We start from the raw sequence: 12,102 nt of genomic DNA, 5'->3' as shown, positions 1-12,102 counted from the left end.
GATAGAGATCATCAGCAGATATCTCCGTGTGCACATGCATATATGCAAAATTTGATAAACAGGATCTTACCATGCATGTTTTTTTGTAGTTTTGCCCTTTTCACAAACTATATCCTGGACAGCTTTCCATATCAGTATGTATAGATCTATTATTTGTAATAACTGCATTGTAGCTCATCGTCTAAATTTTTAAGTTGAATTTGATTCTATTGTAAAAATGCTGTGACAAGTATCCTCATTACGTGCAAGTTTGCTTGTGCACATGACAGATTTCGGGACTGAAATTGCCGGCACAATGGGTATTGTTGTACGTGCCTTTACATGATGAGCTACCCTACCAAAAGCCCCCTAGAGAAGCTGTATAAGTGGCATGTCGTTGTCTTCTCGAGACCCCCTAAGTTCATGTCTGTTCCTAACACAGTGCCGCATATTTAGTAAAGCAGCTGCAGCCTGCCCAGAGCTGCTCCTTTATCTTGTGTTCTTCACACCTCTTCAGGGAGACTTGCAGGCCCTCTGCTGAAACGCCTGAACCTCTCCACATCCAAATTGAACAGCCTGGCCATCGGTCTGCGACAGATTGCAGCCTCCTCACAGGATAGCGTGGGGCGTGTTTTGCGCCGAACCCGAATTGCCAAAAACTTGGAACTAGAACAAGTGACTGTCCCGATTGGAGTCCTGCTGGTCATCTTTGAGTCCCGTCCTGACTGTCTGCCCCAGGTATGTGCCTGCCATTGGGGTAGGAGAAGAGTATGTTTTCAGGATTCGACATAAGTCTCCCAAAGAAAGTTTCCTTTTTTCTCTTTTTTTGGTGAGAAAGTCTTACCTTTTTTCCTCCCCCAAAGATAATTTTTGAGACTTTTCAGGTTGTTCTTAAAGTCATTTATGTTACTGATTCTTCCAGTGATTCCAAAGTAGGTATTCATATGTACATTTTACAGTTGAAGAAACTGAAGCTTATAGAAGTTACTATTCCTATCACTTGTAAAGAGTGGAGCTGGGACTGGAGCCTAGATGAAACTTACATAGCACAATGCAGGAGCACTTTTCCATGTCTTAGCTCACTGGGGCACTTTGTTCTCTGACCACTTCTAACTTCCTGCAAGGTAATTCATCTAGTAGCCGGTTTTGCCTATATGAAAAAGACCCTTTATTGTTAGTGTCACAGATGGTCTCCTGTAGGTAAATCAGGAAAAAGAACTTTCAGTAGTTCATGGAAACTAGAATGCAACCCTCTTTAAGGAATTTGACATATCACTGTCTGATACTGAGAAACCATGTGTTAAAAGATTTTTTGAAGCAGCCATGCCTTGATTTACAAGGTGGCATTAGAGGGTTGCCCCATTGGTTACCCACTCTTGCAGAAATCTGGGACCATTTTCCCACCATACTGACCAGCAGGATGATACCAGCTCTTTCTTTGCACTAGCCTCAAAGTCTCCGAAGTTCTACTTAAAAACAACAGACAAAAAACCAGCACCTCTTTACTGTAGGGCACAGGGTGAGCATGGGAGTCTGACATGCTTTCTGGTGAATACTCCCTGACGTAACCGAAAACCAGCTTGTTCATCAAGGACTCCCATACCATCGGGGTCTGTCCTCAGGCCCTGCCTGGTGCTGGCACACTGTCCCCATTGCCCACACTCCTGTTTGCAGAGATACTCCAGTGGAAACTGTAGAACCCTAATGTGCTAGTAGGAATGGGTCCATGACATTTCTCTGCTCCTTTTCATCCATACTAGCTGATACTTCACATGGAGAAAGATTCTTCTTTAGCCAACTACAGCTGAGGTTCCTCCCCTGGGATCTTATCTCTGGCTAGCATCACAGAATCCATGTATTCTAAAAGTTGTATGCAGCCTGGTGTGCTAGTGCATTTAAATAGAGAAGGTTTACATTAATTTTATAAGGGGTCCATGAGCAACAAGAACAAAAAAGGATTAAGAACTAATCGAGATTAACATGTTCAGGCAAGGTTTTTAGTAGTTTCTTTTATTACATTATAAAAATGGGAAGATTTTTATTCATCCCAAAAACATTCAGAAAGTTAAGCTTCAGGCCTTGGATGATCAAGTCATTAGCTCTTTGCTCTAAGAGGATAGCTAACCCTCCTCCTGGGTGGCCTGCTTTTCACTGGAGTATCTCGGTGGTATGGGAGTCCTTGATGAACAAGCTGGTTTTAGGGCGTGTCAGACTCCCATGCTCATCTTATGCGCCCTGTTTGTGCTCCTTTCCCAGCAGTCTCTGCCACAGCTTGTCTGGGGGCTGGCAGGAGCTCTGGTCTTCTCCAGGTTCTCAGCACCAGGCATTTAGAACTCTCAGAACAGTTACAGGGCCAGAGTAGGTGTACATTTTACAGTTGGAGATGCCACCCAGCTTCAGCCAGAGGCAGCCGATCTGCCTGTCCTCCACCATGGCCAGAGTGGGGACAGGGCCATGTGACGCCGGCCACTTAGGTTACTTTGCTAATGGTGCTGAGCAAGCCATACAGTTTAGTTCCTGAGATCGGGTGCTTTGGCTCTGGAGTCAAGGCTTCTAGCCCTGCCAATTATAAGCTATGTGTCTTTGGGGAGTCACCAACTTCTCTGGGCTTCAGTGTCCTTATCTGCAAAGCAGGGGATGAAACAAGTATTTAATTCACTGGAGTGTTGGAGGATTAAACGGATTAGGCCTTATAAGTGATGAGCACAGTGCTTGGCACAGGAGGCGTGCTCAGTGAGTGCTAACTGTTCCAGTGATTGCTTTTTCCCTTTGGCTAACTGCTCCCCTCTTTGATCTGCAGGTGGCAGCCTTGGCTATTGCAAGTGGTAACGGCTTGCTACTCAAAGGAGGGAAGGAGGCCACACACAGCAATCGGATTCTTCACCTTTTGGCCCAAGAGGCCCTATCAATCCATGGAGTCAAAGAGGCCATACAGCTGGTAGGTCCTTGGGAATGAGCCACATCAGGCCCAGAACGCCAGGTCAGGTGTTCAGGTGTTTGAAGCAAAGCTTAGGTCACCTAAGTCCAAGGCACTTGTACAAGCAAGCTTGACTGGAAGAGCGGCAGGTCCTGTGCACCTGCTGACATTGGATGATGCCAGAGGCTTCCTTTGCCCAGGTGGGCCTTCACTGGCTTGGGAAGGCCGCTCGCATACAGCTGTGTCCTGGCACTGTGATTTACAAGAATGCCTGTTAGCTCTTCATTCTTGGGGCATACCCACCTAGAGTATGAGGTCAGGGCTCTGCTCACTGGCAGAGTGATTTAGGGCAAGGCAGATGAAACACATGAAGCCATTATGCAGCATGTGAGTATGAGGTCATGCTATTATCACTATTGTTATTGTGCTCAATCGTCTCACTCTCCTCAACCAGCAAGTGGAGTCATTAAACTAGACCGTAATAGCCAGAGGTTACTGAGCACCTGCTGTAGGCAAGGCAGCTTCCATCTATTGCCTCATTCAGTCCTCAAAACAACCATAGCGGGAAGATACCATTAGTATTAGGGGAAAAACAGGCTCAGTGCTAAAAGTCACTCACCTAAAATCCCACACTCTGTGGTAGAGTATAGATTTGAACCTCAGCTAACTCCAGAGCCTTCTCTTTTTGCATTGAGGCCCACTTACTCCAACATGGCAGGATTCTGCTGGCTGCTGGGACAGTGTGTATAAACCCACTGCATTATATGCTCACTGACAAGAATTGGGTTTTTTCTTATGGCAACGTTAGGGGTGGAAAGGGCACAAATTTTAGGGATTCAAATCCCAGCTCTACCACATCCTAGCTTAATTAGATAGGTCTCCTTCCAGCCCTCTTCCTACTGCTGTATCACATCCGTACAGTAAAGTATGCAGATCTTTTGTGAACAACTCTATGACTTTTTCCATGGATCCACGTGCACACATACGTAACCACCAGCCATATCCAGCTGTAGAACGTTTGCAGCACCCCAGAAGGTCCCTGTGCCCTTCCTAATCAGTATGCTTCCTCATAGCCACTTCTTTACTTCTTTCACATTCAATCTGTTTGGCTTATTCTTGAACTTCATTATAAATGGAATCATACAAAATACACTCGTTTGTGTTGTTAGGGTTTTTTTAATTATTTATTTATTAGAGAAATAGACAGCAGGGGGGGGAGGGGCAGAGGAAGAGGGAGAAGCAGGTTCCCTGCTGAGCAGGGAGCCCGATGCAGGGCCTCGATCCCTGAGATCATGACTTGAGCTGAAGGTAGGTGCTTAACCGACTGAGCCACCAGGTACCCCCACTCTTTTGTGTTGTATGTTTTTTGTTCATCTTTATGTCTGTGAAGGTCATCCGTTGATGTTACTTACCTCCAGCCGTTGTTTTCTCTTTTTTATAACCATGTGATATTCCATTTATATGTATATGCTACACTTCATCCTTTCTTCTGTTGGCCAACTTTTGGGTTGTTTCTGGTTCGGGGCTACACAGAATAAAGTTGCTATGAAAATTCTCGTACATATGTATTTGTATTTCTTTTTTAAGTAACGTGACCATATGGGTGAAATTAAAAATCAAGAGGAGGGAAAAAGGCCATCACCCTAGTGTCCTGACACAAGTGTTTCATCCCAGGGTAGAAGTGGTCAGTAGCACTTGCAGGTGCTGCTACTTTGTATTTTGTGAGGTCAGATGTTATTTTTGTTTTTATTCTGTACCTCTTCAGGTGAATACCAGAGAAGAAGTGGAAGATCTTTGTCGCCTAGACAAAATGATAGATCTGATCATTCCACGTGGCTCTTCCCAGCTGGTCAGAGACATCCAGAAAGCTGCTAAGGGAATCCCAGTGATGGGGCACAGTGAGGGGATCTGCCACATGTATGTGGATTCAGAGGCCAGCGTCGATAAAGTCACCAGACTGGGTGAGCCAGATGGGGCCCCTGCTGTGTGCAGGCAAGATATTTATCAGATCCCGTGTGGCTCAGGAGCATGTTACTAGAAACAGTTCTTTGTCTTCCTTCTTTCAGTCCGAGACTCTAAATGTGAATATCCAGCTGCCTGTAATGCTTTGGAGACTCTGTTAATCCACCGAGATCTGCTGAGAACTCCATTATTTGACCAGATCATTGACATGCTGAGAGTGGAACAGGTATGACAAGTTCCAGGACTCCTATGTCACTTCCTGTCTTCCATTTTGAGATTTAGAAGCCTGTGGGATTAGACCAGGAGCAAGTGCCATACCATTTAAGGCAATTTAAGAAGCAGTATTTTTGAGCATTTACTGTGTACAGAGTTCTGTGCTAAGTACACGGAGAGTAAGTCACATCCCTGCCTTGTCACATACTCAGCTGTATTACAAAGTAGAATGTGGTAAGTGCTAAGAGAGGTCAAAGATAAGACGTGGCAGTCCTGTTTCTGGGAACCTCTTATTCAGGCAGCATAGTTTAAAGTTTGTTTCTGAACACACATTCCTGTTTGGATTTGATTTGAAAAAATTGTGCAGAAATGTTTTCAAACAGAGATTTATATGTGTCCACCCCTCCACCAGTGTCTTCAATTACCAGTATTAATGTACTTCATACAATGATATTTGGGAGTCAACAATTTGTATAATGTTTTCTCTGGATTATTTTATTACCATTTTGTTGAGGTTGTAAAAACCAGTGCCGGTAAGTTTCAGACAAATGTATGTTCCATCTTAAATTACTAATTGCAAAAGAATAGAGGCTCTCCAGGCAAAAATGGACAATCTTAAGTTTTCTGGCAGAACACATTGTAAACTTTAACATCTGATGTCATGGCACCCTTTCATAATTACATAAACAAGCACAGCATTTAGAGAAAGTGACTGCTGGCCTTGGTTGCTTTGATCCTGTGTGTATCTTTTTGCTTTCATCCTTTAGCTGGAAAGGAAGGCTCCGTTCAGCTTACAGATGGGTGGGCACGGTCCCAATGAGAACCTGAAAGGATTGTTTTGAAAATGAAAATGCACCCCACAAATTAAAATGGAGTTCGCTCACATGATCACTCATGTTTAGGGCCTTCCTTGGCACTGTTGGCCTATTTGATGGGCCACCTATGTATGCCAAACACCACACTGGACTGGACTAGACAGGAGGAAAATTTTCCTTTAGCAGCCAGGAATAAACCTCCCAGTCCTGATTCAGACAAACCCATGATATCCTTAGTTATTATCAAGATTGCCTTGAAATTCTTTAAATCAAAATCAGTCAATATGTGCACTTCATGTAACACTTTTGTGTTGCAGGAAGTAAATCAGCAGGGTGACTTGCCCAGAGCAGGGCTCAGGGATGGGTTTCCTGTCCCTGAGGAGCATGGTTGGACCCCAGGCCTGGAGGAAGCGGGGTCCCAGGTAAAAGGGCCTCGGGAACAACAAGAACAGGACAAACACTGCTTGTTATAACTTCAATTCCTCCAGCCAGGAACACGATTAGCCCCAGAGTCTGTTGCTGAGCTGAGCCTCGAGGTGGGGCCTGACTGACAAAAGTTGGAAGTCTGACAGGTAACCGCAGGTTGAGGTGGCTACCAGCTAAATACTCTTTTCCTCTGAAGCACACCTAGGACTTCTCTGGAGGGAAGGGAGTAGAAATATATATGAGCCATCTCCCCCTTTCCATGTGAGTCCATGTCTGGGTCCCCTCTGCAGGGGATGGGATTTATGTAGTCAAGTGTTCATTTCAGCAAGATGCCAGCAGTCAAGGGCTTATGTCGATAGCCTGTTAAATGCCTTGCACATTCTTAACATTCAGAGGCTTCCTGCTTAAATCCCTGCTCAAGTTTTACTGAGGGCCCCTGGCCGGCAAGTGGCCAGTCGGTGTTTTCAAAAGCGGAGCATCCTGGAGGGTCGTGGGCTGCTTCTGAAAGGAAGGCAGGGCTGGTTTAATCGTCCGTGCCGCAGCAGCCACAGGCTCCTCACCTTCAGGCTCATCCGGCTGTTTGGTCCTAGAGGAAGAAGTGCGAGCTGGCTTCCTGCTGCCAGGTTTATATTGTCACCGCTCGACTTCCTCTGTTCCAGGTGAAAATTCACGCAGGCCCCAAGTTCGCCTCCTACCTGACCTTCAGCCCCTCTGAAGTGAAGTCCCTACGAACTGAGTATGGGGACCTGGAATTGTGCATTGAAGTGGTGGACAGCGTCCAGGAGGCCATCGACCACATCCATAAGTATGGCAGCTCGCACACAGATGTCATCGTCACGGAAAATGGTCAGTGCGCACGTGCCTCAGGCCTACGGCACCTGCCCTTTTCCACCCTGGTCTCCATGGGGTCCTGCTCCTCTCAGCCCCTCTGGCTGCAGGAAAACATTGTCCGAATGGGCTAATGGTAATGCCTGGCATCAGTTGTGTTTGTGGGTTCACTGAGTGCTCTCCCATCTGCTGCCTCATTGTACTGTCACTGCGGCCCTGGGGGAGGAGGCAGGGAAGAGATGGTTAGCTACACTCTGGAGATGACTCACTCTGTGCCACAGGGATTACCATTTAATCCGGACAACAGTCCCTCCAGGCTATTGGAATAAACCCATTTACAGCTGAGGAAACCCAGGCTCAGGAGGTTGAGGGCAGAAGCAGCTCTCCACACACATTTATTCACCGCACAGACACGTACCGAGAAACCACCGAGCTGTCAGGCACTGGAGGCCCAGCAGGACAGGCAGCCAGCATGGCCCCTCCAGGGACCTGCAGACGGTTTATTGGGGAATCACAACACCACCAATAATAATAGCTAACGTTTACTGAGCACTTACGTGTGCTAGGCTCTGGGGTGAGTGCTCTATGGATGTCAAGTCTTTTTATCCTCCACACAACCCTGTGAGCTAGGTAATGTCAGTCCCCATTTTGCTCAGGCACAGAGAGGTTCATAAACCTGCCCAAGGTCACCTAGCTAGTGGGTATGGAATTGGAATTCAGACTTCGGCATTCTGGTTCTAGAGCCTTATAAAGAGAGAATATAGTCAGGCCATTGCAGCATCAAGGGTATGTCTACAGGGGGAGATTTGGATTCCAACCCAGTCTTTCCCAGGCAACTACTCTTTCCATAACAGGGACTGAGGAAGCTGGTTAGCCTTCTTCCTCTTCAGATTTTTCACAAGTCTGCATGTTTAATGTGTAGGGAAGCTCTTCAGGGGCCTGGGCTCAGCCCTGGTCAGCCACCAGTGTGTGACTAGAAGGAGGGATATTTTCCCTGGGTCGCCCTAACTCAGTGTCTTCTCTTTATGCTGCAGAGAAAACAGCAGAGTTCTTTCTCCAGCACGTAGATAGTGCCTGTGTGTTCTGGAACGCTAGCACCCGCTTCTCTGATGGCTACCGCTTCGGACTGGGTAAGAAAGATTCTGGTCAGGAGAAAAGGAGGTCCCTTTGTGAATCACTGTGTGGTCCAAGGAGCATGGTGAGGGTGGAGGAGACACATGAAGTTACATGCTTGATTAAGATAAAAGAGAAGAGTTGTGGGAGGGTAGTTGATGAGAGAGAATCCTCAGAGCAACCTTGGGCCGGGAGAAGTCCTGCGCTCTAAGCATTTTGTGTATTAAGGTAGGTGCTTGTTGTTGTTTTTCCATAGATCTTTGAGATTCAGAGAAGTGAAGTAATTTGCCCAAAGCCCCCCAGCTGTCTCTCAGACCCACACTTACACAGGGCCAGAGCCTGGGTTGCTCCCACTACAGGACGGGCAGAGCACAGCATGTCTACTGCACAGGTCGTGACAGGCGTGCGTGCTGAGGTCCCTCGGGAGCTGTTGCAGACTCACTTCTTCAAAGAGAAAGCCAGGTTGCCTGAGAGGAGGGATTCCCCATGAGGACAGGACAAAAGAAGGTTTTAATATGTATGCTGGGCTTAAATAGGCAGCATCAAAAACAAACAGGTAAGCCCAGAGGTGCAAGGTTTATATCTAAAGCACACCTTTGAAATAAAAAGCTTCAGAAAAGCACCCTTAAAAAAAAAGAAAGACCTCCCTTCTCCCCTTCCATCATTAGAAATACAATCTCCAGGGGCACCTGGCTAGCTCAGGTGGAGCATACAACTCTTGATCTCAGGGTTGTCAGTTTGAGCCCCATGTTGGGTGTAGAGCTTACTTAAAAGTAAAATCTTAAAAAAAAAAAAAAGGAAAGAAAGAAAGAAAATCTCTATTCCCCAGTGTGGAGATTTTTCAGACAGTCCCTCGTTTTCAGGGGTACCATTATAAAGAGCACCAATAGGTATTTATGACACATCTGAGAATTCTTTCAACCACTTAAGACATTTTAAAACTCTGAACTTTTGAATAGATCTGCCTAGAGAATAGTTCTCACTGAATTAGTAAAGGTTGTTAAAGAGAATTTTACTCAGTTATTCTTAGTCATTAGACTCTTTACTGTTGGTTACCTGTTTGTTATGTTGGGGTTTTGATTTAATTGTCACATCCCTTGCATTGATTTTTGTCTTTCATGTTGTTGAAGAAGAAATAGCGTACTTTTAAGGGCTGAGTTACCTAGCTTTCAAGCAAAAGTCCAGGATGGGGGAAGAGCAAAAGACCACTCCATTGTCTTTGCATCATGTGCTCAGGGCAAATGCTCAAACTCTGGCTGAGTTAAATTCCTATCAAGTGCATTAATAACAGTGACAGATGGTGTTTATTGAGCACTTACATATTCCCAGCACTGTGCTAAGTGTATCACATGCATTGTCTCACTTAGTTCTACATGATGGGTTCTGTTCTTTTCTCATTTTCCACATGAACTGAAGCCTGGGAGATGGTTTGGCCATGTGCCCAAAGTCATGTGGTCCCTATGCTATCGAACCAGAATTAGAATCTGGTGGTCACACTCCCCTTGCCAACCACTACTACCCAGCATGGCCCCACTTGGGCCTCTGCCCTGCTGGTCTCTGCCTGCAGCGTCCCTCCACCTGCCCCTCCGCTGGCCGGATCCTTGTCATTGCTCGGGGTTCAGAGGAAAGGCCCTTCCTCAGGGAGGCTCTCCCTAACCACTCTACCAGTGGGGTGTCCCCCCGACGCACGCAGTCTGTCCCAGCACCCTTCCCTGCACTCCCATCACCACATGAAATTATTTGCCGGACTGTTCTTTGACTGCCTTGCCCACAGAAGTATGCGGTCCAAGAAAACACGGCCTTGCATAGGTTATACACCACTGCCTCCCCAGGGCCCAGCGTGGTGCCTCTTACATAGTACACGCTCAGTAAAGTTGTGACAGACAGGGGGAACCCTGCCTCCACTATATACCATGCAGAACATCCAGACAGACCCAGGAAAACCCCTAATGCCCCAAGTCTAGGCTTAGAGCAAGAGGGAAGGAAAATGAACTGACCCCTTTTCATGTATTCAGTAACTGTCTAGTGAGTGCCTCTGTGCTAAGAATTCTGGAGGATACTGAGAACATGTCCCAGCCCTTCCATTCTGGGACTTAGAGAATGTTTGAGGAGATGAACCTCAATACTAGACATTGTTGTATACCTCAAAAAAATGCCTGAATGTCAAGTTAGGATACACAGTCTAGACACTAAGCAGATATCAGCCAGCACTCCTAGCATTATCAAAATGCATTTGGGATAAGGGTGCAGAGGAGAGCCCACACATTGTGTTTCATTAGAAGAAGGGAGCTTGTCATGATTCATAGCGACCGGAGGACATATTGACGGGGACCGTGGAACCCAAGCTGATCTGGGGAGGATGGAGCAGGAGTGGGCAGGACGAGAGGGTGCCACGTGGGGAGAAGGAAGAGCTGTGGGTCTGGTGGGTGGACAGGAAGCAGGGCTGGGAAAACCCGCATCCTCATCCATGCTTTTCCTCAGGAGCCGAAGTGGGCATCAGCACATCGAGGATCCACGCACGGGGCCCGGTAGGACTTGAGGGACTGCTCACTACGAAGTGGCTGCTGCGAGGGCAGGACCACGTGGTCTCAGATTTCTCAGAGCATGGAAGTTTAAAATATCTTCACGAGAACCTCCCGGTGCCTCAGAGAAATACCAACTGAAAGCATTCCAGGAAGAGCAGGGAAAGATTCAAGAGGGCTTCACAGTTAAATTTAAGAATCTCAGGGGAGGAGCCAGGTCTCATCTCCCACTTCTGGAAGGGCCTGCCTGTTGGGAAGTGCACCGAGATGCTTCTGGGCTCCATTGGGCTACACCAGTCTTGGCTAATGTGCATATTCCAGTTCATGCTTCTCTTTCATAGTTAGAAAATAATCGCTATGAACGGGGACTTTGCTTAATTGCTGCAGTTAGGGACTTCGCTTCACACAGTCCAGTTCCCCTCATGATAGAAACAGAAAGGTGCAGCTTCCCCACAAAAAAGCCAATGGGAAAATCATGGACGCTTTTACCTTTTTATCACCTCAGTGAGGTAACGTCTCCCCTGACGTTTGGTTGGCACTAGGGCCCATCACACCTAATCTGTCTTTCCACATTTCATCTCTTTTTGCTCACACTCATCTTCAAAAAGGAAAGGTTTGGAATTTAGAAGAGGGGCAGCTCTTCTTTTTAGCCTTCTCATCAGAAACAGTCACAAAAATGGACTGAATCATTCCCACTGGGAAGATTGACCTTTTATATTTATTGTGGAGTAAAGATAAAGCAGCATTTCAGATGCTCGTGCCTCTCCAGACCCAGAAGATTCAGCATGACCCGGGATGCAGTTGGAACCTGGAGCTGCGAGTCCCAGGATGAAGTGTCTACAGCAATTATGCTTGAAATTTTTATATAAATTATTTTGTCATCCTACCCTTTTCTTCCAAAACAAAAATTAGAGGGTTATTTTAATACTTTGGATTCTTCCCCCTTTTTGAGAAATAAAGTTCTTATGAAAAGCCTGTGTGCATGGTTAAAGTCCGCACCCTCGCTTGCCCTGGCCCTCTTCTTCCTCCGCCCTCCCTGTGGCCCGCACACCCGCTTTGACACACTGGCTCTTCCCGGAAAGCTGGTTGGGGAGAGCATCTGTCTGCCGTGTGTGTCCGTGGAGGCAGCACAGGCAGATGCCACGGGACGGACCCAGACCGAGAGGAGAGGAAAACAGGAGATTGGGCCCCAGGAACGTAACGACTGAGAGCATGGTGACGGAGTGAGGTCGGCGGGTATGGACAGCATGAGTGAGCCGCCACTCGGACGGCCGTGGCCCCAGTCCCGATATCCTTAGTTCACTTCGGAAGACCCTCCCTCCAACTC

At 46.8% G+C, this 12,102-nt stretch overlaps 1 protein-coding gene across 2 annotated transcripts in view; it reads left to right on the top strand.

Annotated features, from left to right (window-relative positions):
* The window catches only part of ALDH18A1 (aldehyde dehydrogenase 18 family member A1), a 38,234-nt gene extending 26,487 nt beyond the window's left edge, over nt 1-11,747 (top strand). For both annotated transcript variants that reach the window (XM_021699458.1, XM_044916561.1), the window contains exons 12-18: nt 497-717; nt 2,780-2,917; nt 4,662-4,857; nt 4,963-5,084; nt 6,972-7,158; nt 8,175-8,270; nt 10,735-11,747. In XM_021699458.1, coding sequence (XP_021555133.1) covers nt 497-717; nt 2,780-2,917; nt 4,662-4,857; nt 4,963-5,084; nt 6,972-7,158; nt 8,175-8,270; nt 10,735-10,916 — 1,142 coding nt within the window. In that variant the 3' untranslated portion in view covers nt 10,917-11,747. The remainder of the gene's footprint in view (nt 1-496; nt 718-2,779; nt 2,918-4,661; nt 4,858-4,962; nt 5,085-6,971; nt 7,159-8,174; nt 8,271-10,734) is intronic.
* Nucleotides 11,748-12,102: the final 355 nt, after the last annotated feature.

Source organism: Neomonachus schauinslandi, chromosome 6 (genome assembly GCF_002201575.2).
Source record: "Neomonachus schauinslandi chromosome 6, ASM220157v2, whole genome shotgun sequence".
Classification (NCBI taxonomy): Eukaryota; Metazoa; Chordata; class Mammalia; order Carnivora; family Phocidae; genus Neomonachus; species Neomonachus schauinslandi.
This window is presented reverse-complemented; position numbering and strand designations above follow the sequence as displayed.